Source organism: Chrysemys picta, chromosome 4, assembly GCF_011386835.1.
Source record: "Chrysemys picta bellii isolate R12L10 chromosome 4, ASM1138683v2, whole genome shotgun sequence".
Taxonomy (NCBI): Eukaryota; Metazoa; Chordata; order Testudines; family Emydidae; genus Chrysemys; species Chrysemys picta.
In genome coordinates, this window is record NC_088794.1 from 45,487,374 (window position 1) to 45,513,998 (window position 26,625).

Genomic DNA, 26,625 nt, shown 5'->3' on the forward strand with positions numbered 1-26,625 from the left:
TGTGAACAATCAAACAGCACTAGTTAAACAGACACATGATGCAGCACCTGGGGTAAAAAGCCTAGGAGTTAGAAGACAGGGTCTGGTCACAGCTCTGCCACTGGCCTACTGTGTGGCACTGGTCAGATCACTTCACATCTGTGTTTCAGTTTTCTAATGTAAACTTGGCTTACTTTTGTAAAGTGCTTTGAGTTCTAAGGTTATATAAGTGCTAGTTGTTAAGTGAGCCTAATATTAAACTCCAAACAGTTAATTCCTTTTAAAACATAAATGAGATTTGTGTCTAACTTTTAGCTATTAACTTCTGAAATGTAAAATAATAAAAATAAAAACTCTTCTATATTAATCAAAATTTACAAGGTAAAGTTTTTTATATAACTTTCCAGCTATCTGAAAAGTGGCTTCATGATAAACTTCAAGTCCCATGCATAGCACAGAAGAGCTAGAAGAAACCATGAAGGAGGCACCTACTCCGTCAGACATTCTGCCACTACCCTAAATTGCAAGAATAGCAGTGAGATACAAAAACATCCTTGACTTTAGGAATGCAAATACTAGTATCGTGAGAAATCTACCTTCAAATTATACTTATGACACTTCATAATTATGGGTTGCATCAGTACCATTTATTCTTTTCCTTTGAGCTTTTCACTATAGGGAGTAAAGAGAAAACAGTTTTTCAGACAATCATTGAAATTAGTAATTAAAAAAAAAATCAGATCACTCAGTACATCTCCCTCCTATTTCCTACAACATATTTTCTCATGTTTTCTCCAGTCCAGTTTTATATGTTATAAGCCAGGGTGCTTCTATCACTTGCTTTAGAGAGACTATTCTACAAACTAATGCACCTCACTAAAAACTAATTCCGTTTTTCCTGATATTTAATCTAAATTTTTCCTCCAGCCACCAAATAATTTTTATTGCTTTTCTCTGAACTCTCGCTAGTTTGCCAATATCTTTCTACTGGGAACTGAATGCATTATTCCAGGCACAGTCAAACCAAACAAAGATCATATCTCTACCTATAGGAGACCCAAATTATGTTAACCTTTTTCAAGCCGCCTTACATTACAAGCTTATGTTTAAATCACTGATCATTAACAGGCCTCTATTTTCCAGGTTTTCAATTCTCACTAGATCTGTGTTTTGGTTATTTTTCTTCACACGTGTTAGTTTACATTTCCCCCCAAAATGACTTGTTTTATTTTCTTGACACACCTTGTGTCACTTGAGCTATTGCTAATTATTAAGGCAATGGTGAAGACAACTATATATGCTTTTGGTATGAGCAATTGGTGTAATTTCTCCTAAGAATGTACTAGACGCAATATATATTTCTTATAGAAACCCGGCTTAGGACTGCTTTTTAGGGAAGGATTCTTGCTGTGTTCTTAAAAGTTTAAAGTTGAAAAAAAAACACATTAAGCTGTTTTAGGAATATACATATTATGAAATTAGGTTGCCAAATGACTAATTTTTGTTTGATCTTATAAAATGTGTGCATAAACACTCAAGGAGAGGGAGCAGGGGGGAGAAGGTGTAAAGGACAAGATAGTTACCCTTAACAAAAAAGCTCTCACTACCTAGAACCAACCTGACTGAAGGAAATTCAAATGCTAATTGTGTCAAGATCCAGTTGCTCAAAAGACTGATCTAAAGTAGAATCTGTTGTACGCTCAAAATACAGGTGAATGATTTTGATATGATTCAGAATTTTTAATACAGAACTAATTGCAAATCCATTGCTCAGGAATATTTTTTGCCATTCAGACACAAAGTTGTTGTTTTTTTTTAAATAACAGTGAATAAAAGGGACCAATGTCATAAAATACACAGGATGCACTGCTGAAGACTATATTTTAAAGTACTTTTTTAAAATGTCAATATAGGCTTTATTCCTCTCCTCTAACCAATAACTTATTTCAAACTCTTAAAAAATTTGAAGATTGTACATAATGTAAACAGGCACTGCCGATTTAAGTAGATACAGGAGTTTTCCGAAATAAAATTAAAGTAGCATTTTGTATGATGGCATAGTGGACATTAAAGATATGTCACCCCTGCTGCTTAACTCCTACAGTAGTGTGTTTTACTGCTTTCTTAAATAAAAAAATACTTCTGAACACTGCTTTGCTGTTACAGTAGTTGACATACCCACTAAGTTATAGACTTGTATGATAAATCTCTTTTGGACAACGTCTGATTCGAACAAATAGCAGAAAACTTTAAGCATGTTTTATTCAGGCTAGCGTTGAGGCATTTGCTTTAGGTTTTAAAATAACATCTGATTGAATTTATAGGGTATTTGAAAAAACTGATATTATAGTTACTGTTTAAGAGGACAACTAGTGACAAGAAAATGAATCACAGCTGTTTAATCAAGATTTACTTCATTTTTTATGGAAAATGAAAGTTTAGTCTGTAACAACTGTAATGAAACCACTGCCATCAAACTGAAAAATGGACTATAAACTTAAACTGAAGTTGTGCAGCTGACAGAGGTTACATCCTCAGAGTAAGGCATCTGAGTAAGGTCAGTCCTGGAGGCTGCTGAGCACTGTCCCTGATCCACCAACACACAAACTCAAGCTTAACTTTAAGCATGAGAGTGGCCCTACTGAAGTCAAGTGCTTAAATGTTTTGATGGATTGGGGGCAGAGAGCTCAGCACCTTGCTAGCTCCAGTCCTTAATATGCTACCAAAAAAACTAATACTAGACATATAAGCACGTTCTTTCTGCCTTCCATGTTGAAAGTGAGATGACAAAACTATATACAGAAAAAGCTTGTAAATCTGTACTGAAGTCATTTGCAAATATGAACATTTGCAACAAGTTTGGATTTGTGTACCTCTACGATATAAGCACTATGTTAGTCCCCTGGATACAAAATGAGGTCTTCTAGCAAGTACCTTTATAAGAACATCTTTCTGTTGCTTACACAGGTTATCCCAGGGAGAGTAGAGTTAGTAAGATTATTTAACTATATGATCATATTGATGCCACAGAACTAGAAGAAAATGGAATTTATCAAAGGTGGTGTACAATGAAGTCACCTTATTAAATCCCCATTCCTGCAATTAGATCTGCTAGCGTGGATCCCTGCCCCCTTGCAGAGCCCCACTGATGAAGATAGGACTCTGCACAAGGGGCCTCTCTAGTGGATTATGATTGCATAGTAAGGGGCAAAGAAGTAAATGTACCTCAATTAGCACAATATTTAAAAAAAAATTCTTACTGTACATAAATAATCCTAACTATATGTATGTAAAATGTGTTATGAAAACCTGATATATTGGTAACAAAATCAGAAATAATATTGGAGTAGGAAACTAAACAATGTAGATGATTTAAATGAACTTTTATTTCATGACACTTCAAAAGCAAAATGTAAAAACAACATAAGAAAATGTCTTTCAAATAAATGACAGAACACAACGAATGAAGGATACTGTAATTTGATCTCCCTTTACATAACTCAGACAAAATTTACTACACACATTAAGAAATAAAACTCAAATGAAACTTGAGAGTTTTGATTAAAAGGTTTTTGGGAAAGAAGAAATGTAAATCATGTCAGAGATGGGAACAATGAGCTACTACTCCGCCTCTGAAATTCCACGGTATACAAAAGATCTCTGAAATGAGAACAAGAACAGGTGAGATGGAAAAACATTTGGGTGAATTATAGAATACTTTTCATTCCAAAAGCCACCAACGCATTTTATACAAGCATTGCACAAACACCACCATCAAAATGAAAGCTGTAACCTTGGGGGAGCAGAGCTGCAGCCAAACAGACACTCTACAATACTAGGGGGGAATTTTTGGCCAGGCAAACATATTCTTACAAAACAGTTCAATAAAATGATCATTTCAACTTGCAAATCTGCAGATCCCATAGTACTTTACACCCATAAGTGAGAAACGCAAAGTATTAAAATGACTCTATGCCTACCTACAGTAGTATTTGAAACTTAGTACCTAAGCTTCTATACTACCTGCTAATGCAAAATGCAGAATGAGAATCTTGGAATTATAAACACCATCCACTGAAATGCACAAAGCACCTTGGGACCGGCTTTTTACCATGTTTGTGCAGCACCTAGCACAACAGGGCCTTGGTCCAAGACTAGGGCTCCTAAGCGGTAGGTAACACAAATAATAAAATGCTGCCAATTGTGGCTGGGGCCGAGATCAGGCTAGTCCCAGGGAGGCTAGTCCCAGGGTTTCCCTATGGTCGGATTCTAGCCGGGGGGCTTCTTGCTGGGCTCAGACACAATAAGCAGCAGACACCTGCTCCGTCCCCTCTGCACACAGGGACCCAGAGCTAGAGCGGGCCGCCCACCCCCTGCACCCAAGAGCGACACAGAGCGAGGGGCCCTCAGCGAGGAAGGGGGTGCATAGCCGGGGGACGGGACGGAGACCAGCCCCAGGCGTGAGGGTGGCAGTTCAGCAGCCGAAGCCCCTGATAGGGATATGAATGGTCGCCACGTCCCTGGCGGGGGCGAGGGGCCAGGCCCCGGGGAGGCCTCTTACCCTGGGGCGGGGCAGGCGGCGCGCTGCCGGGCTCCTGCCTCCCGCCCCGGGACAGGAAGGTCCTAGGCAGGAGCAGGGAGACGCACAGCACCAGGCAGGAGACCATCGCCACCTTCCGGACGGTCGGATACGCCATGGCCGCCCCCTACGGCCGCACGCGCCAGAGACGGCCCGTCCACCCCCCAACCGACCGGAAACCCCGTAGTGCAATAGGAACCGGCAGCCGGCTCCAAGCGTAACATCCGGGCTGTGGCCCCTGACGTACTTCCGGCACGTGCTGCCTGAGGCAGGTGCAAGCTCAGACTCCGCCTTCCTCGCAATCGGCTAGTCATCGAGCGTGTCGGAGCGGTGGGAGCATGCGCACTAGCGACTGCTGGGCTGGTGTCGTCCGCTGCCCGGACTGGTTCGGTTCAGTCTCTGCTGCTTCCCGTCCCCGAGCAGAGCCATGTATCGCCAGCGCGCCCCTGCACCGGCCGTGCGAGCCGGAGCCCGCCGAGGGGGGAGTCCGGGGGCTCAGCTCGGCCCAGCCTGAGGGAGGCGGAGTTTCCAGTTTCTTCGGAAGGGTCTTCTCCCGTTAGCTGGACAGCATCTCCCTAGAGACCAGGCCCCCGCGTGCTTCCCGTCTACCCACAGCCTCGCCGCCCATTAAACACTGATCGCTGGGGCTGTAGATAAGGGGCGGGGGGCGTCGCGTGTGGGTCACTCACTGGAATAAAACTTGTCACTTTGCTGCTAAATGCCCTTCTGGGGCAACTGCAAGGGGAACCTTGTGGAGTTTTCCTTATCCTACAGGCTTTACCCCAGGAATGAGTGATCCAGCTCACTCCGTGTAACTGGCATGTAAGGTTAATGCATTATCATAGGCTCATAGGCATCCTTGTTATGCTGAATAGCCTATCTCGATATGTAATTTTTTTTCACTATACACTTTTCCTCACTCCCATCCAGAGGTTTGGTTCTGTGTCCTATGCTAAGAAAGGCAGCAGGATAGTATATGTGCAATGCTAAAGAAGTGCGCACAAGTCTTAGTAACACATTAAGAACAAAACCAAAATGCAAATGGGAAACAGTGCTTTTCAACAACTAATCACTTGGCCTAACTTAAATTATTCTTTATGAGGACAGCAAAAGTTGCCTCTCTGGCCCTAGGACTATCCTTCTGCTAAATGTCAAAGAGTTGCTGCATACACTGGAAGTATTAGACTAAAAAAAAAAAGTTATAATGGAAGTTGATAGGTAGCCTAACTATGGGGTCACTGCTGCACCCCCTATAATACATGTAAGAGAGCACATGATGGTGGGGTCTGGCCTGAACATTTTATTGGCAGTTGTGGTTTACAACTTGTTAGTAACCTCACCTTCCCGGTGAATGAGAGAATGGCACACACCCTAAATGATTTTGAGAGTTTAAAAACCATTACAGTACTTTTTTTTTTTGTATTCTTCCACTTGTAATGCCAAATTTCTTCAGTATCATGAATCCAAATGTACAGACCTCAAGGAGAGGGATATCCATGTTCTAAACACCGGTGTCATTTGTACTTCTGCCAACTCATCTCTTTGGGCTGTATGTGTGAAGTTACCTTACAGACAGATGACCTGTCAATTAAGTGGGTTAAGAGAATTATTGAAAACAGAGGAAGGGATAGTAAAACAGAAGTGGTTTGCATATCACATCTAGATATAGACATCTCATAAGCCTGGAATGCCCAAGGTACAGCAAAAAATCATGTATTAAATATGTATTTCTGGCCATTTGCTCCTCAACCTGATGCAGCCTTATTTTGGCTGTCCCAGAGAGCTTTCCACGACCTGTTTATCAAGTTCCTTGATCCAGGACAGGTCCCTGGTTATTGAGTTTCTCATCAGGTTGAGAGAATAAACATTTCCACAATCAGTGGCTGAAATCAGGGGTGCCATCTGGAAAAAATGCAAGGAAATACAATGACCATTCCCTTCATTCTGATAACATCCCCTATCTTCCTGGCTCCCCGTTAAGTATTTCAAAGGCCACTTCCCAATTCTTTACTTTAGCCATGTTCACTAGTCAAAGCGGGTGGGATTCTAAGGTAATATCCATTGTCCTTGGCAATAGATGTTACAACATGCCTTCTGTCTACCTGTATCCAGTCTGTATAGTGGCCTCTCCAAGTGGCAAGAATAATTTTTTCTTGCTATAAATCTCCCAGACCCATTTACTGTGAAACATTGTGCACAAACCCCAGACTCTCTGTCAGTATGATACAATAGTATAGTGTTCAGGTCCAATATTTTGTGAGCAAGGCTAGCAAGTACTCTATCCCTTTGAAAAAGTGAGATTTTTCTCTTTCCAAGAGACACTATAAAACTCCTGTTTCTAGTTCTCTCATGTGTTGCAGGGGATCAGTACTTAAATCTGGATCTCAACAAGTTAGAGGGAGAATTATGCATGTCCCTTGCCAACCTCCTCCCCATCTGCTGATCCCCATCTCTAAGTCTGGGGAAGAACAATGCAACAGAGGTGACACTCTCTCCCTTTACATTCCCAAGCTAGGATGTAACCAGGTTTCCCCTGGTACTTCTGGACACAACTCACCCAGCTGCAGATCTCCACTAGTACAGTAACTCCTCGCTTAACGTTGTAGTTATGTTCCTGAAAAATGCGACTTTCAGCGAAATGATGTTAAGCGAATCCAATTTCCCCATCAGAATGAATGTAAATAGGGGAATGTAAATAAATTGATAGCCTGCTGGGCAGCTGCTGCACAGGGAATTTAGGGGAATGGGGAGCTGATAGGGGGGCTGCTGGTCCACCCTGGTTCCAAGCCCCCACCAGCTAGCTGCAACAGGCTGCTCTTCCTGCAAGCAGTGGACAAAGCAGGTGGCTGCCAAATGACGTTATAAGAGAGCATTGCACAACTTTAAACCAGGGCTGCCTGGGGGGGGGGGGGGGGGGAAGTGGAGCAATTTGCCCCAGGCCCCGCAGGGGCCCCCACGAGAGTTTTTCGGGGCCCCTGGAGCAGGGTCCTTCACTCGCTCCGGGGGCCCCGGAAAACTCTCGTGGGGCCCGCACCCAAGCCCCTGGATCTTCTTCCACTCTGAGTCTTGGGCGGCAATTCGGTGGCGGGGGGGGTCCTTCCGCCCCGGGACCCGCCGCCGAAGTGCCGGGTCTTTGGCAGCAATTCGGCGGAAGACCCCAGACCCCCTGAATCCTCTGGGTGGCCCTGCTTTAAATGAGCACGTTCCCCAATTGATCAGCAACGTAACAACGTTTGCCAGGACAATTTTAAGTGAGGAGTTACTGTATGTGTCTGTCCCAACAAGGTCCAGTAGAGTGGTACTTTGGCTGGGGCATTTCAGGAACAATAATAAGCATAACTCAAATCCAGGGTCATCCCACAAACCTTCAGTGAGGCCCCACCCTTGTATTCAAGGTTTGTCTCCCAGTCTTTGCTTCTGCCAATTCCCATCCTAAAATTTGGTCATCCCTTCCAGGAGAGCCAATCCAGCTGGCAAGCAAGCACCATCTCAGGCCTACAACCAAACTTCTCTCCCACCAAGAGAATTAGAGCTCTGTTCTCCTTCCTGATCAGCCTTGACTTAGGGTAGGCCGCCTTCTCTTATCTCCCTGGTCCACACCTCACACTGGGTGCAGGTGTAGTGGGGTGGGGCCAGCTAGGACCACAGGCATTCCCTAACCCTTTCATTACCAGCAGAGAGCCTGTTTGCCTCCTCAACTCGTTCACATTGCCTGTGTGGGGCCTCTCTGGCTCGTCACGCAGGGATCTGTGGGTTTTTCATTCCCTCAGCCTTAATACACAGGGGAAATTGTTTGGTCCCTATAGGATGTAAAGCATTTCTTGTGAGCTGCTGGGTGTTCTCCATTCTTTTTTCACTTCTGTAGGATTTTAGGGGGCACTCAACAGTACTTAAGTGGCTTTGAGCACCTTTCAGGATCGGGCCTTGAGTTCTCTTTTAGAGAAAACAACAGAACCATTAGTTTTGAACACACACATAATGTATGTGAACTATATGGACATTGGGAATGTTGGTGTCACTAGGCATCACCCTAGGTAACTTGGGGGGTTGGAAGACCACGAGAGTCGATAAAGCCCCCCCGCTCTAGGCCAAAGTGAACCGAAGCCCCTGCATGTTAAACTTCACTAACCTCACAGGCCAGCTGGGAAGCAATAGTAATAAGGCCTGCATGATTCTGGCTGAAAGGCAAGATAACAGATCAAAGGGAAAAGGACAAGATAACGGTTCAAAAAAGAGTTACTAACGAGCTAGACTTATAGCCGCCAAGATGACTTAACTGCTTAAATGTAACTGCTGTAGGAGGAGGGAGGGGGAAGGGAGGAACGGGGGGTAGGGAAGAAGGGGGGAGAAAGTAAAGTATAAAAAGAGAGAAACTGCTTATGTTGGTGCGCTTGATTTGAGACATGCTGGTCTCCTAGGCCTGGTCTACACTAGGCGTTTATGTCGAAGTTAGCGCCGTTACATCGAATTAACCCTGCACCCGTCCACACTACGATGGTATTTAGTTCGACATAGAGGTCTCTTTAATTCGACTTCTGTACTCCTCCCCGACGAGGGGAGTAGCGCTAAATTCGACATGGCCATGTCGAATTAGGCTAGGTGTGGATGGAAATCGACGCTAATAGCTCCGGGAGCTATCCCACAGTGCACCACTCTGTTGACGCTCTGGACAGCAGTGCAAGCTCGGATGCTCTGACCAGCCACACAGGAAAAGCCCCGGGAAAATTTGAATTTGAATTCCTTTTCCTGTCTGGGCAGTTTGAATCTCATTTCCTGTCTGGACATCGTGGCGAGCACAGCAGCACTGGCAACGATGCAGAGCTCTCCAGCAGTGATGGCCGTGCAGTCTGGGAATAGAAAGAGAGCCCCAGCATGGACTGATCGTGAAGTCTTGGATCTCATCGCTGTGTGGGGCGATGAGTCCGTGCTTTCCGAGCTGCGATCCAAAAGAAGGAATGCAAAGATCTACGAGAAGATCTCTAAAGACATGGCAGAGAGAGTATACAGCCGGGATGCAACGCAGTGCCGCGTGAAAATCAAGGAGCTGAGACAAGGCTACCAGAAGACCAAAGAGGCAAACGGACGCTCCGGATCCCATCCCCAGACATCCCGTTTCTACGAGGCACTGCATTCCATCCTCGGTGCGGCCGCCACCACTACCCCACCAGTGACCGTGGACTCTGAGGATGGGATACTGTCCACGGCCGGTTCCTCGGAAATGTTAGGGGACGGGGAAGATGAGGAAGGAGATGAGGAGGGCGAGGCAGTCGGCAGCTCTCACAACGCTGATTTCCCCGACAGCCAGGATCTCTTCATCACCCTTACAGAGATCCCCTACGAAGCGTCCCCAGCCGTTACCCCGGATACAGAATCTGGGGAAGGATCAGCCAGTAAGTGTTGTAAACATCTAAACATTTATTTTTAACAAAACAGGAATATTAACAATTAAAAGAATGGGTTGTTCATGATTAGTGTGCCCTAGGCGCTTAACGGTTTAGTAATGGGCAGTGCAAGTTTTGAAAAGAAATCTAGCAATGTCCGGTTTTCAGTGATTGTCCTGCACAAGCCGCTCTACTGTTTATTCCCTGCTACTGCAGCTACAGTAAAATGCGGTCTATGTGTCCGGGGATAGAGCAGTAATCCTCCTGGGACATCTCGATGAAGCTCTCCTGGAGGTAATTTGAAAGCCGTTGCATGAGGTTCTTGGGGAGAGCAGCCTTATTGGGTCCTCCGAAGTACGACATGTTGCCGCGCCACGAGATTATCAAGTACTCGGGGATCATTGCTCTGCACAGCAGGGCGGCATACGGCCCTGGTCTTTGGAGGCTTTCCCAGAGAATTCTCTCTTTGTCGCTCTCGGAGATCCTCATCAGGGTGATGTCGGCCATGGGGACCTGCTTTTAATTAGGTAGGGGAATGTTAGTGTTGGGACTGCTTTCCCGTTCCTTTACAGAACTGTAACCGCTGGTTTGCAGCCACGCGGTGGAGGCGGGAGAGGGGCAGCCGAAAGGGATTGTTCCCGGGGACAGCCGCGAGGGGGTGGGACAGGGGCAGAGTTCCCGCTTGCCGGATTGCTGGCAGCAGGGACTGACATTGCTTTAAATGTGAAATGAGGCCAGTGGTAATATAAAAGTTTTAAACTGCCACAAGTGTACGGCTTACCATGTCTGCCTGCAACAGAAATTCCGTTGTGCTGCCTCGCTTCTCAAATGTGCTGTTCAAGACCCCAGGCACTGAATGCGAAGGCCGAGAATTCGACCTTGTGCTGAGTGCGCATGTGAAAGGTGCTGTGCATGGTCTTGTTCACAGAGAAAGACTATGTTCTTTGTTCACAACTACATTTATCTTTCTGAGGAATTCACTCCCTTTTTCCCATTTCCACAGCCCCGTCTGCGACTGTCTCACAACCTAGCCTGGAATCACACTCCCAGAGGCTAGCGCGGATTAGGTGTAGGAAGAAGAGGACACGGGAGGACATGTTCTCTGAGCTTATGGCCTGTTCCCAAGCCCAGGCAGCACAGCAGACCCAGTGGCGGGAGAACTTGACCCGAATGCACCAAGCCAACATGGATCGGGAGGAGAGGTGGCGGCAGGAAGACCAGCAGGCGACTCAAACGCTGCTTGGACTAATGAGGGAGCAAACGGACACGCTCCGGCGCCTTGTGGATGTTCTGCAGGAACGGAGGCAGGAGGACAGAGCCCCGCTGCAGTCCATCTCTAACCGCCCTCCCCCGCCACCAAGTCCCATACCCACCTCACCCAAAGTGCAAAGAAGGAGAGGCGGCAGAGTCCCTGCTAAGTCTCACTCCACCCCTGCAGAGAGCTCTAGTAGCAGAAGGCTCTCATTTCCCAAAATTTGAAAAGTTCTTTCCTTCCCGCCTGACACAAGCCCACGTCCAAGTTTCACCTCCCAATGCCATGTGTAGTTGATAATAAAAAATTCGTTTCTGTTAACTACTGTTTCAATCATGTTCTTTTGGAGGAGGAGGGGAAAGGGGGTTGGTAATTGGACAGGACAGTCTCCTTTGGCAGGGTACATAGTCGGGGGCAGGCACAGCAGCAGGGCACATACACAGTGCAGTGATGCAGTGACTAGTTACCCCGGTTAGTCTGGGAGGTTGTTTTGATGTAATGTTGGGGAGGGGTGGGTTGCTCTGTGACTTTGTGGCGGGGGAGGGCAGTTACAGATCTTAAGCGCCGGTCCTTAGGCAGGATCACAGAGCCACACAGCATGGGATCTGTAACCTTCCTCCCCCTGCCACAAAGTCACATAGACTCCCCATACACACAGTCCCGATCAGGAGGGGTGACAGGCTCCGTTGAAACAAGCATCCCACCGCAGCGGAGCCTGTCAATCCTTGAGTTTAGAAGCTGCATTCGCGTCACAACACTACACCCGCTCCGCACCACAGTCTGCGTCCCAGTTTTAAAAAATTCCCACGAAAACAGTATTAAAGAAAACGGTGTGCTTTAACAAAGTAGAACTATTTTTATTTCGACACGTGTGTTGGAGGGGGGGTGAAGGGGGTATGTAACTGGATAGGATAGTCAACATTAACTGGGTAAAGAAACGGGGGCAGGTTTAGCTTCTCAGTACACAAACTTTAAAGTCACAGGTTACCCTGCTCACTCAGGAACTTTGCTTTCAAAGCCTCCCGGATGCACAGCGCTTCCCGCTGGTCTCTTCTAATCGCCCGGCTGTCTGGCTGTGAGTAATCACCAGCCAGGCTATTTTCCTCAACCTCCCACCCCCCCATAAAGGTCTCCCCCTTGCTCTCACAGAGATTGTGGAGCACACAGCAAGCTGCTATAACAATGGGGATATTGGTTTCGCTGAGATCACAGCGAGTCAGTAAGCTTCTCCATCTCCCCTTGAGACGGCCAAAAGCACACTCCACCACCATTCTGCACTTGCTCAGCCGGTAGTTGAAGAGTTCTTTTTCAGTGTCCAGGGCGCCAGTATAGGGCTTCATGAGCCAGGGCATTAGCGGGTAGGCTGGGTCCCCGAGGATGACTATAGGCATCTCCACATCCCCAACAGTTATTTTGTGGTCCGGGAAGTAAATACCTTGTTGCAGCCGTCTAAACAGACCAGAGTTCCTGAAAACACGAGCGTCATGAACCTTGCCCGGCCATCCGACGTAGATGTTGGTAAAACGTCCCCTGTGGTCCACCAGTGCTTGCAGCACCATGGAAAAGTAGCCCTTTCGGTTAATGTACTGGGTGGCCTGGTGGTCCGGTGCCAGGATAGGGATGTGAGTTCCATCTATGGCCCCACCGCAGTTTGGGAATCCCATCGCTGCGAAGCCATCTATGATCGCCTCCACGTTTCCCAGGGTCACTACCTTTGGCAGCAGTACATCAACGATTGCCTTCGCTACTTGCATCACAACAACCCCCACGGTAGATTTGCCCACCCCAAACTGGTTCGCGACTGACCGGTAGCTGTCTGGCGTTGCAAGCTTCCAGAGGGCTATGGCCACTCGCTTCTGTACACTCAGTGCAGCTCGCAACCGGGTGTCACTGCGCTTCAGGGCAGGGGACAGCAACTCACAAAGTTCCAGGAAAGTTCCCTTCCGCATGCGAAAGTTTCGCAGCCACTGGGATTCATCCCAGACCTGCAGCACTATGCGGTCCCACCACTCAGTGCTTGTTTCCCGTGCCCAGAATCGCCGTTCCACGGCATCAACATGACCCATTGCCACTGTGATGTCCTCGGCGCTGGGTCCCCTGCTTTCTGACAGGTCTGTGCTACTCTCAGACTTCAGGACATCACCGCGGTGCCGTAGCCTCCTCGCCTGACTTTTCTGCATCTGCCTCAGGGAAACCTTTATGATAAGCTGCGAGGCGTTGAGAGCGGCCACAACTGCAGCGATGGTCGCAGCGGGCTCCATGCTCGGAGTACAGTGGCGTCCGCGCTGTCAATGACTGGAAAAGCGCGCGAACTGATTTCCCGCCGGCGCTTTCAGGGAGGGAGGGCGGGAGTGATGGACGGATGACGACAGTTTCCCAAAAGCACCCTGGACTCATTTTGTTACCCAGAAGGCATTGCCGGCTACACCCAGAATTCCAATGGGCAGAGGGGACTGCGGGAACTGTGGGATAGCTGACCACAGTGCACCGCTTCGAATGTCGACGCTTTCACCATTAGTGTGGACGCACAAAGTCGAATTACTGTCCTTAGTGTGGACACACACGTTCGACTTTGCAATATCGATTACAAAAATTCGATGCAAGTAAAATCGAACTACTCTCGTAGTGTAGACAAGGCCCTAGTGCCTATTCAGCGCTCTTGAATAAACTTTGTCTGCTTCTCCACCCTGGTGTGTTCATTGGCACGAAGCACACCGGGCAACGAACCCCGCTGTTGCTCCCTCGGGCCCTCTGTGCCGACAACAAGTATATCAGCTTGGATAAAAATTATCTTAATTATTTCAGAATCCAATAGGCTATCTTGAGATTTTTAAAGGATTTTGCAGCAAGTCTGTATTTAAAATTTACTAAGCAGTCAACACTTAATAAGATTATTGCCACTTATGGATATTTTGATGACAAATCCAACAAAGCTCTCAGTAGAATGCTAGTTCAAACTTTAAAAAAACGATGGACCATACTTTTCTGAAGGAAAGGTGCAGGAAGAAAGAGTGCAATAAGATTATAGCAAGGAGTAATTTTGGATCCACTATTTACAATACAGAGTATTGTTCGTGTATTTATGTATTCTGATGTACTTAATGCACTTTGTTATACTTTTTTAATATTTTTTTTAACTGCACCAAGAAACACTCATTGAAAGGGGTCTACATTAGCTATTTCCCCTTAAAATTTCCCATTGCTGTCTAACCCCATTCAGAACAAATCTTGATGACATAGTGGTTAAAATTCCAGCAACTGCCTGGGATTTGTCTGCTCACGAATTGTTACTAGCACAGCTGGAGCTGCTACAGTGGAAAAAAATAGCAGGAAAAAAAAGCTAATTTAGACAATGTCTTGATTACTGGGTCCCTCTGGACTGTGTATTTACTGAATCCTTCCGTGAGTGCGTTTATTTAAATATAAAGGACAGAACTAGAAATGTGCCAAGCAGCACTAGAATTTTAAAAAATCTGTCCCAACTACTAAAACTGCCAAAAACTTCCTGGAATATACTCACTTCTTGGAGTGATTTTTTTCAGGAGGAAGTCTGAAATCTGAAGATTGCAAATAATTTGTAAGCATGGGCTGCTATTGTGAAAACCATCTCTCACACTACCTTTCTAATAAACTCTACTCTGCTCTCACTCTTTATTGCTAGGGTGAGAGAGGTTCTGTGTTTATACTGGTTCATTCTTACAATCATAGGCAGAAACTGTGTCACATCAAATTAAATGTCATGGTTTTGTATTTCCATTATATTTATATTACACTAGATTACTGTAGTTGAATTAGACTATTTTCCAGAGGGTCTGGGTTGCAACTGCTGTTTTTAAATCACTTTCCACAAGTAATTGAACTTGAACTGAGGACTGACCTGCTTTCCACTAAGGCACAGTAGACCACTATCAAGGCACAACACTGAAAGGTCTCAAGTTACTATAAAAGTAAAATCACAGTGCAAGGGCTTCTGAACACTTGAAAAACATTCTAATGGTTCCAGTAATTGTTCTTATACAATGCTTCACCTCTGGGGAGAGGGCAGCCTTTAGCTTATTTCCCATTAACGAGAGCCCCTGTGGACTATCTCCTTCAACAGCCCAGTAGGTCTTTTACCAATTCTCAATGGCCTTGTCACAGACCTAGAGGGATTCATTCACCACTCTGTGCAGACTTCTTCCTCCCCGTGGGACTCTTCTTCACCACTTCCTATGCCCTCAGCAGGTACTGATAAAGGTCTGCAAACCAAAAATGATATGGAGTACTCAGAATGTCTAGTCATGCTGCTCACCTTAGTGACATCACACACAAGCTGCATCCCAGATTTTTAAAAATCCCAAGAAAAAATACGACAGAAGGTATCGCTCACCACTGTTTTTTGTCTGTTTTGAAACAATGAAGAATTTAACACTGGACTGCAGACTCTCTTGATAATAGGAGAGCAGATTCCTTCAGAGGCAGGTGACTGAGGTTAGTATCCTAGCTCACTCCTCAAAGAGGCTTATGCTTCCAAACAGCATCATCTCTGTCTTCTCCGCATTTAGCTTGAACCAGCTGCTTCACCAATATGCTTTTCTCTTCCAGGCACTATGAAAGTCCATATATGATTATTTGTCCTATTTGCTGAGAAAGAAATGTGGAGCTGGGTTTTGTCTTATGAGCTCTTGTTGTGGTGGGCACTCACCCATGGAGCGCCCCCTTGTGGCCCAGTTGGAACTGCATGATACATCTCTGCCTCCGTTTCCCCAATGGGCTTTCAATGAGTTCAATTAAGTGTTTACAGACTGAATGGTGCCCTTTCGGGGGTCTAATTTATTTAATCAAAGACCAAACAAAAACACATGGAAGTCTTCACTTGAGTGTCCTAGTTGGGGGAGGGAGTGGGGGTTAATCTTAGTCTGTTTGCCCCATTTGAGTCCACCCATCTCCTTCATATAGGTTCTTTACCACTAAGGCCCTCTTGACCCAGCCCCCACCTGCCCCAGCAAAGGGTTCCTTCTCTGAAATCAGGGCCCCTTCAGAGGTCAAATTACTACAGCTCTTCTCTGGAACAGTGTGTAATTCCTCTGGGATGTGAACCATCAACTGCTGTCTGGTAAGGTCCTTCTACTGAGACCAGGTCTCCTATGGGCTAGACACTTGTAACTCTCCCCTTTCAGAACCTCTTAACTCTAGGAGTATGTTTCCCGGATTCGCTTTCCTGGTGAGCTCCCTAGACAGTTCCCCGAGAAGTCCCTTTCCTGAGGAGCTATCTGTCTTCTGGCACCTCCTGACAGAGGGCCAGCTACCCTGAGACATCTCTCCAAGACATTTAATGTATATGACAGAATCAATCCCTGCAGAACCCACAAATGAGAATTTTTGGGGAGGATAAGGAGAGCCCATCATGACTGACACATGTTTGCTGCTACCTTCTGAAAGATTCTATTGAGGATCGGTTGGAGACAGGCCAGTAGTTGGTGTTCCACTACTCACTTAGGACCAGATTCTGCCACCCTAATGTTAGGTGTAACCTCCCTTTGGTTGCATTGATAAATGTCTTCTAGTGATGTAGAATTTAAATGACTTTATAGCTACATAGCACAGTCTATGGATCAATTACTGGTATTTATTTTCTTTATCTTTGAAGATTAAAAGGTAATGTGCACTCAACAAAATACCGTTTAAGCTTAATTAAAAGTGCAATATATAGAGATGAGCCGTAGAATGAGTTTTTGTGATTACAAGTAAAAAATATGGTATTTATACATTTTCCTGGGTAGGTATCATCCATTTGAAATTAAGTAAACTTTGTGCTGAGTGCAACGTATGGTGTAGATGAACTACATTTGCTGTTTTAATACACATGGCAAGAAATCTTTGAAATAGCATGTAACTTTTGATTTTCAAAAGTGTTGGACTTCCGTTTACATTTAGATTTGAAGTTACCTTTCTATAGTCATTCAAACACCAAATGGATGACAGCTTTGTGTGTTGAGTCAGAACAAATATCTGCCTAACAATATCAGGATGGATATGAAATGTTGCACCAGCTTAGAAGAATCAGCTTACATGAGGCTGAAGTTTCACAAGACAAAGCTTTTGCCATTCCAGAAGCAGTATCAGTCAACTCAAACAGGAAATCAGTACCATATCAGGGCACCCTGTATGTCAGCATTATTTCCATTTTAAATCTGTCTTAGGACATGCACTCAAGATAGATAGTGAGACCATCTGTAATAGGTCAGAGGCAGCTAACAGATCTCTAGCACCTCTATGAGCATCCCTATGTCAGGCTGCAATGAATAACTGTCAGGAGACAATTGCACTATTAGCAGTCCTGAAAGTATCATCGAGCCAGTGATGGTTAATATATGGAAAGTCGGGATCTTTTTCCATGAGGAAATCATTTAACAGCATGGAACAGAGGGTAGTATCACTGCTAGTGGACTTTTCTTGACATAAGACAAGTGGAAGGAATAGAAAATTCCTATCAAAGGTCACTTGTTTTCTAGCTTCCCCTTCCTTACTTTTCAAAATAGGGAGGAATGGAAATACTCACTATGCTCTAAAACTCATTTTCCACACACTGGATAATCAAATCCCCAGTCAGACTATGGAAGCACTGTACAGTGACCACTGAAGAAGCATATGGTAGCTGTTGCAGCTCGTAGGGTGAGGGAGATGAACAAGTTGAGTACATAAGACCATCCAAAAATGGTTTTTCTGAAATGTTGCTCTAGTTTGTTTGTTTAGTTGGAGCAAGACAGTTGCTGCAATTTTTTATTATTATTTATATTTTTTATTTAACAACTTATAATACAGTCAGCAAATAAACAAAGATTCAACAACTAGTAAAGTGGAAGACCAGTCAGCCATAACAAGGAAAACAAGATATACTGGTATGGATATCAGGACCCAGTATAAAGTCTTCTGTCACCAAAATTATGGTTAGAAGAACAATTTTCCTCCTTCACCCAAATCTTTATCTCCTTCAGTAAAAATTTTAGGTGCATGAGGTATGTAGAATCAAACTCCATGAGTATTAGGGACTCAATCTTACATCCACTGAAGTCAGTGGAAAAACTCCCATTAACTAAACCGAAAACAGCATCTGGTCCTTATCATATACAAATATACGTATGGAAATAGGATAATAAACAAACAGAATAAGCAAAAAGATGAAAGCCTTGTCAATATGTGTTATGTACTTTGCCTTCTGGGTATAACTATTACCCAAAACAGAGTTTCACAAATATTAATACATTGGTTATTCCCACAACATTTTTATAAAGGGTCAGGCTCATGAAGTGAGGTTTTTTTTACAGTTAAGGTACATTGGATGTTGCTTGCCATCACATAAAAGGGGTTTTTAAAGAAGTGATGTCTGCATAAGAGTTGATATTTATTCATGAATCTGGTGTATTGTACTGTGTTCCAACTACAGTCCTTATGGTATTCAAAATAGCAGGATTTATGTGGCAAAACAACTTCCAGCTACTGTAATGTGTGTATGTTTGCATATAATGGATATTAATAGCAATACTTCCAACCATTAAAGCCAAAATGGTTTATCTTGAACTTCTGAAATTAGACTTTAATTCTCTCTTTTTATTCTTTATTCATTCTCTTTTCCTGACATTGACCCCATCCATTCCCACCCCCACCATCCCGCTGACCCTTGCTTTCCAATCATCCCAACTTATCCCTAGCACTGGGTGAATACTGAAAACGCATTCAACAACATTTGTTCCATTAAGATGCATGAATTTGCTTTGTTGCTCCATGCTTTTATTCATTTGCTGAGAATATTCGTTTGACATTTTTGTTTGTAAAAAAAGTTCATAGAAACGGAAAATGTGCTAATCCGTACGCAACACAAATATTTACACTGCGTATTTGAATACTCATGCAAATATGTGTTTGCGCAAATGTTTGCACCACAAATTACTTATTCAAGCCTTTTTCCTCTTTACAAAAGTTTCACTCATCCACAGAGCAGAAACATTTCCATGTGATTTTGGTGACTAATCAACAGCACAGCTTGAAGTAAAGAGTAACAACAGGTAGCACCTGAACAATATATAGGCTGATATCTGTTCACGTAATACATTAATTGAACATTCTTGAATAACAGAAATCCATAAAAATCAAAGTTCAATTGTTGATAATTTTGTGAATAGAAATATGGTGTGAAATTAGTTGAATGAATCATCTTGGGTCTATTTGTTTCATTTCATCATATCTGAGAGCGGACTTTAAAATGTGGGCCTAATTTTGCTCCAATTTATACCAGTGTAAATAAGGAACAATTTCCTTGTATTCAACAGTAGTACACTGATGTAAAAGTGGCATGAGTGAAAAAAGAACCAGGCCCAGTGCCTCCCAATGATTTGAGTTTCCTGGAGCGCTGATTTGACTCTGCAATCCAGTACTAAAACTTTTGAAAAAGGCAAAGCTACCCAAGATGAGTGGCAGTGTAGAAGAGAAAAGTCTAAAAGTAAAAGGCCAAATTCTGCAGTTCTTACTAAGGCCAAACTCCTTTGGAAATCAGTGGGAGCCTTTCCTGAGTAAGAATGTAAGGCCAAATTGTGGCGCTCCTAAATACCTGTGATAGGCTCCAAAGCTCTTAAAAGCTGTGGGAGGGATAACATCAGTCAAAATGCTCCACCAGCATTGGTTGCTGAGAGCCTCCATAGCAGATCTCTCTAGCTCCTCTGCAAAGAGAATATTGTGAGTAGGGCAGATGTATAGCCAATGGATTGATGACCTGTTTGGTTCCACTAAGACTCCCAAGTAGGGATAGCTGTGGGCTATATGACAGTAACTCCTCACTTGACGTTGTAATTATGTTCTTGAAAAATGCGACTTTAAGCAAAACGATGTTAAGCGAATCCAATTTCCCCATAAGGATTAATGTAAATGGGGGGGTTAGGTTCCAGGGAAATTTTTTTCACCAGACATAAGACATTATATCCCTATACAGTATAAGTTTTAAATAATTTTAAACACAATTTAATACTGTACTCACCAATGATGATGGTGAAGCTTGGTTGAGGTAGTGGAGTCAGAGGGTGGATCATCTGGCTGCTCCTCTTGCTGTTATTGCTGAACTTTCCCAACTCAAAAAAACACATCTAGAGATTGTTGTTTTGCTTTTGCTTTTCTTTTTCTTTTTCTTGGTACATTTCTTTATAGCAATTCATTACACCACCAACTCCTCTAATCACTTTGGAGCTGCGTTCTCTGTTAGGATCATCATCACTGCTAGGCACTCCACTATCACTTGCTGGGCATTTTTGACTCATGATGCTGGGTGATACAATCATGAGTTAGAAATGTTCAGGGAATGCTTGTACCGACACAACGTAAACAACGATGGCTGCCACACTGAAGTGGGAGCGTCGCTTGGCTTTTTGTCACAAAGTAGTTACCTACTAGCAAGCAGCGGCCAAACAACATTATAACAGAACATTGCGTGACTTTAAATAAGTATCTTCTGTAATAGATCAGTGATGTAATAACAAAACAACGTTAACTGGGACAACGTTAAGTGAGGGGTTACTGTATCTATGTCTTCCCATGTGCCATATTAGTGCTATACAGGGAGCCTGGACTGAGGATTAGGTCCTAAACCCCTTCCATTTAGTTGCTTCTTCCCCATATTAAGAATTTAAGGATTTGACCCCAAATTAGTAGTGATGTGGCTGCAAATTCCCTAGAGACTGCCTGCTTTCCAGCTACCTGATGAGCCCAGGATCAGAAAAAGGAGAGTCAGGGGATTCTACAGGGTACAGTATGACCAAGAATGAAGGCAATGAGTGAAAATGGCTGGCTTAGTCTTTGTTCTGGCAAGTGGTGAGGTAAGGACTTTTCCTTGCATCTCCTTTGCCAATTACCTTTGCTGTGGTTAGTGGGCAGAAAACAAACTCACACTTGGATTCCTTGGGCGCTTCTGTCAAAAATAAGGCAAATAGTCTTCTGCTCCAATTAATTAAACAAACAGATATAAATTCCCTACTTAAATCATACTTTGCATATCCATAATCTCTGCACTACATTTTATGTATACGTTACCCTTGGGTAAAAATTTGTGAGCATAAAAGTGCTTTCTCATATAATCTTGCTAAAGCACACTTTTGCCTATAAATATTCATACCACTGCCAAAACATTTGCAGGCTTTCCCCAAAGGTGAAATATGTGTAATGTACTTTGCCTTCTGGGTATAAATATTATCCAATACATTTTGGTTAATATGAATACACTAATTATTCTTGTAACCCTTTTAAAAAGGGTCATCCTCATGATGTGAATTTTTTAAAAATGTAATTACAGTAATTGGATACTTAATCTAATTAAAATTGGCTTTATCTTTAATGGGAATTTTTCTAAAGAGGCAGAATGACAATTGACTTTTTGATAATCACTGTTTTCTTTCAGCTGGAGGATGCATTTAGTACAGTAAAACCCAGAGAACATGGTCTCTATACCATCTGCCCACCGTGTCAAACTAGGCAAAACTTTCATTTTAAGTTATAAAAAAAAAGTATCTTTAACTTTTATGATAATATTAATTTTCATTGTGGCTGAGGTACAGTTAATTAAAAGCATCCTAACATAAAGCCTTTCTTAAAGTATATAGCTTATCTTATGGACAATGAGATAAAGCAGCTACATACAGAGGCCTCCCTCCTGTGATTGGGTTGATGCGGGCATACCCCTGCACTGGGTGGTGCCCCACTGACTTCAGTGGACTCTGCCTGGGCAAACTCCTGCATGTATGTGAAGTCCCACTGAAGCCAACAGGTCTCTGTGTGGGCACAGAGGTTCTTCTGTATGGATGTAATTGTAGGACTGGGGTCATCGTTAGTACTGTGCTTTCTACAGGAATCTCCTTTGTAGGATGTGACTTACCTATATTAGCACGATAGGTGTATGTGAGTCAGATGGCTGTATAGGGACAGCTGATTTAGCACTGTTATCCTTTCAACATGTGAATGTTATTTTGTACTTGTGTTGCATGGGGGAACCTATCCAGACATAGCTCTCTAAGGATGTTGACTGTGTGGCCAAGGAGTTTATTCCTGCTGATGGCTATATATGATCAGGACTGAAAAGAGATCACGTCAAGAAGTGATGGGCAAAATTCATTAAACCTGTTGGGAGGTGGGAAAGAAAAATGAGTCGTCTTGTGGGGTAAAGAAATTCTTCTAGGAGGGAGCTGGAGGCTGCTGGGCGCACACTCCTAGAGGATAGCTGGACATGCTTGTAAACTAAAAGGAGAGAATGTCCCGAGATGGGGACTCATCATACCTACATGTGGAAGGAATCAAAGATTTACCCTATTTAGGAGTCTGAGGTAACAGGTAATTTTGTGACAGAGCCAGATTCTTTGGCCCATTGCAGCCCCTTTGTGCTACTAAAACCTGTCAGCAGCTCCCAGGTAGGCGCAAAGCTGCTATAGCCCCAAGAGTATGTCAGGGTGGGGAGGGGCAGGGGTAGGGCCAGAGCACACTGAACTCTGGCTGCCCCCAGCTGGTGAGCAGTGCCATGGGAAACATCACCAGCTAGTGGAGTTGGGATGCTTAAAAACTTAAAACTTCTTGATGCTTAAAACTAGCCTGAGAATCAGGGAGCCCCTCCCCCTATCTGCTGCACCCAGTGGAATCTGCCTCCTAATTATCTCATCCATCTAACTGTATTTTAGCAGGAGGAGACTGAGATATGGTTACATTCACTTCACCTTGTTTTATGATATGAGATTCTCTGCATTGCACTTAAATAAACTGCTTTTACTGAAGACAGAGTGTCATGGAGTCTGGTGATAAAGCTCAGGGGTAATCACTGCTGGACGTTCTTGAGAAACAAGAACTGACTTCCGGCCATAAGGTTGGAGGTAACAGTTTGAGCCCTCAGCCAGAAGATGGTTTGGGTGGGATCCATGCCAAAAGGGGAGAGGGGAGGGGCAAGACACTTGCAGTAATCAGATCAAAGACCACGCGAGTACAGACTTGGTGACAGTGGGACTCTAAGAATTGTTTCCTGAAATACGATCAGAGTACTCAGAGGTGGGAAAGACCCATTAAATCATTAAGTTATTCTCCCTTGAAAGGGCATGATATAGTCTCTGTCATGGATGGCCCCTGACGGCCATGACACAAGTGCATCAGTTTCCCCTCAGTCCAGCCATAAAAAGAGCACAGTCTTTCTCACTGAGTCGACAATGTGACGTGGCGGTGAAAAAAGCCAATGCTGTCTTGGGATGCATTAGGCGAGGTATATCTAGTAGGGATAAGGAGGTCCTGCTTCCGTTGTACAAGGCGCTGGTGAGACCTCATTTGGAGTACTGTGTGCAGTTCTGGTCTCCCATGTTTAAAAAAGATGAACTCAAACTGGAACGGGTGCAGAGAAGGGCCACTAGGATGATCAGAGGAATGGAAAAGCTGTCGTACGAAAGGAGACTAGAGGAGCTTGGGTTGTTTAGTCTGACAAAGCGAAGGCTGAGAGGGGATATGATTGCTATCTTTAAATATATTAGAGGGATTAATACAAGTGAGGGAGAAGAGTTATTCCAGCTTAGTACTAACGTGGATACCAGAACGAATGGATACAAACTGGCCGTGGGGAAGTTCAGACTTGAAATTAGACGAAGGTTTCTGACCGTCAGAGGGGTGAAATATTGGAACGGCCTACCGAGGGAAACGGTGGGGGCGACGGACCTGTCTGGTTTTAAGATAAAGTTAGATAAGTTTATGGAGGGAATGGTTTAATGGTAAAACATACTAGTCAAGGAAAGCCAAGCAATGGTGGGTAAATAGTATAATGGCTAACGGGGTCGGGCTGGAGACTCTTGCCTATATGCTCAGGGTCTTACTGATCGCCACATTTGGGGTCGGGAAGGAATTTTCCTCCAGGGCAGATTGGCTGAGCCTCTGGAGGTTTTTCGCCTTCCTCCGCAGCATGGGGCAGGGATCTCTAGCAGGAGGGTCTCTGCCGATTGAAGTCACTAAAAACAGGATTAGGGACTTCAACAGCAGAGTCCAGGGAAGGGGTAGGGACGGTTTTATGGCCTGCAGCATGCAGGGGGTCAGACCAGATGATCATAATGGTCCCTTCTGACCTTAAAGTCTATGAGTCTATGAGTCTATGTGATAAAAAGGCATAATTTATTTGTGTACACAAACAATAATCCATAGAACCATCATGGTACAGTCGCACTCCCAAGTCCCACAGTAAACAATACAAAAATACTACCATTTTCATTTCCCCTCTCCAAGGACATCACTTCCAGGTCATCCACCCATTAGTCCACCAGCACACAGGTTCCCTGGTCCTTTCTGCCCTTGTTCCAGGGCCGCACTCTCTCGGCCATTCACCTGAGAGTGATTAGTCTCATGACTTTTCTGTCCAAAACATAGTGCAATGACTCAGCCTCCCAGCATTCAGCTCAAGAAGATCGGAAAGCTAGACCCTCCATTGTACTCTCAGGCAGCTCACCTTTCCTTGATTGTTCTTTATATGGCCCACATGCCTTCTCTGAATCCCAGTTGGGAGACAGCCAACAAATCACAGGTGCACTAGACCCTGATCCTACTTAAAGGGCCAGTCACCCGGTAGACAATGTATTAGATATTAAACTAATACAGCATCTGGGATCCAATTATTTTTGAGCACTCACATATTTTATTTACTTCAGTGGGAGTTTTGGGTGTAAAAGAAATGAAGGCCTGGGCCCTAGCTCATAGCCAAAAGGCCCCAAAGAAGTGGTAAACAGCCATTTTATTTTGTTCTATAGTTTCCTGAATATATCAGATTATCAGCTCAGGTAAACTGGCATGGTTGATGTCAATAGAGCTGCACCAATTTATACCAGTTGAGGATATGGCCCAGTGTTTCCAGAAGTGGATCTTGCCACATACTTGCATATAATTCTTGTTTTTCTCTTTGTTCATTTCTGGAATCTCTTTGGTTTTGGTTGTTGACTTCCCACTTTCAAGCGATGCTGTACATCATCATGGTAGAAGGAAGCGCTGATAAACTGGGAGCTAGAGCTGGTAAATAGTCCACAGTGAATAATGTATCCAATGAATCGCTCCTCTTTTTCTGTTCATAAGTTGACTGTGAGCAGCTCACCATTTTCTCACACAACCCATATTCAGCCACCGGGAGATTACACTCAAATTTACTTGTTATTTAAAATTATTTCCCAGATAATTTCTGGAAATAATATTTGGCTCCCAGGTGCCTTGCAAGCAGTTTGTTGTAAGTATTCACAATTCACACTGTGCCGGTTAGTTTTGATTGGACACGTGTCATATGGCAGGTTTCCATTCCCTGTAGATGGGTATCAATCTTCCAAAGAGGTTTCCTTTTTGAACATTCACGGTTGTAAATTCTGAACTTGCTCTTTGCACACTTTCCCTGCTCCCCTCTGAACTTTTTTGCAACTGCCATGTCAGTGTCAGGCTTACTCATATTGGGCTAGATTGCGCCATTTGGCATCACCCGGTACTGGGGACAGTCTGGGGCATCATCACCCCAGAGGGAGAGCTGGAGGCGTTCTGTTAGGGGGCTCCCTGGTGCACACTCCACACTGCAACACTCCTCTAAAAGGTACAGCATACTTCCTCTCTAGGCAAATGGCCAGCAGAACTAGCTGGCTGGTGAATGGTGCATCGGATCCATGCATCTGTGTACTCTCTGATCCCTCCCTGACCCCTTCAGGGTGGCATTGGAATAATTAAAGAGCAATTCTGAGCCACAGCAGTGCTTCCTGGTTCTTATGCAGACTGTTATGTTCATGACACACACACGGAGAAGTCTGAAAAATACTCTTCCTGGGAGGTGGCCAGTGCTTAATTTGTAATGAAAGAGGTGCCGGGGCACAAGCAATTAGGTGCTGGGGCTCAAACAATTTTTTTACATTCAGAACAGATGCAGTGAGCCCAGCGGTGCCGGGGCTCAGACCCTGGCACAAAGTAAGCACTGGTGGTTGCAACATAACATTACTTTATTGCTTAGAATTCAGAACAACAATGCACAAGAACTCAAAAACAGAGACAGACAGACAGACAAATGAGGCTGCTCCCTAAGGCAGAGAGGCACATTTCATCCCACCTTGCTTTAAGCTGTCTGTTTCCAAACTGACTATGCTCACAAGCTTTGCTACAGGACTTCTTAGACTGGAAGCAGGCCCCAGGAACCCCCCCACCCAGCTCTTAGAGTGACAGCTAGCAATTCCAACAAAGCCATCCTCAACACGCCACACATCAATGCAAGGCTAGGGGAGGATTCACATTGTCACTGTGAACCTCCATAGGGTGACCAGATGTCCCGATTTTATAGGGACAGTCCTGATTTTGGGGACTTTTTCTTATATAGGATCCTATTACTCCCCACCCCCATCCCAATTTTTCACACTTGCTGTCTGGTCACCCTAAACCCACATAAGGAC

At 44.4% G+C, this 26,625-nt stretch overlaps 1 protein-coding gene across 5 annotated transcripts in view; it reads right to left on the reverse strand.

Moving 5' to 3' along the window:
• Positions 1-4,796, reverse strand: part of RIC3 (RIC3 acetylcholine receptor chaperone) — a 53,067-nt gene extending 48,271 nt beyond the window's left edge. The window contains exon 1 of one of the 5 annotated variants that reach the window (XM_065592150.1): positions 4,541-4,796. In XM_065592150.1, coding sequence (XP_065448222.1) covers positions 4,541-4,676 — 136 coding nt within the window. In that variant the 5' untranslated portion in view covers positions 4,677-4,796. Of the gene's footprint in view, positions 1-575; positions 697-4,540 lie in introns of those variants that run through there. The other 4 variants (XM_065592149.1, XM_065592153.1, XM_065592152.1 and 1 more) reach the window with 4 other exon arrangements.
• Between the last annotated feature and the right edge of the window lie 21,829 nt (positions 4,797-26,625).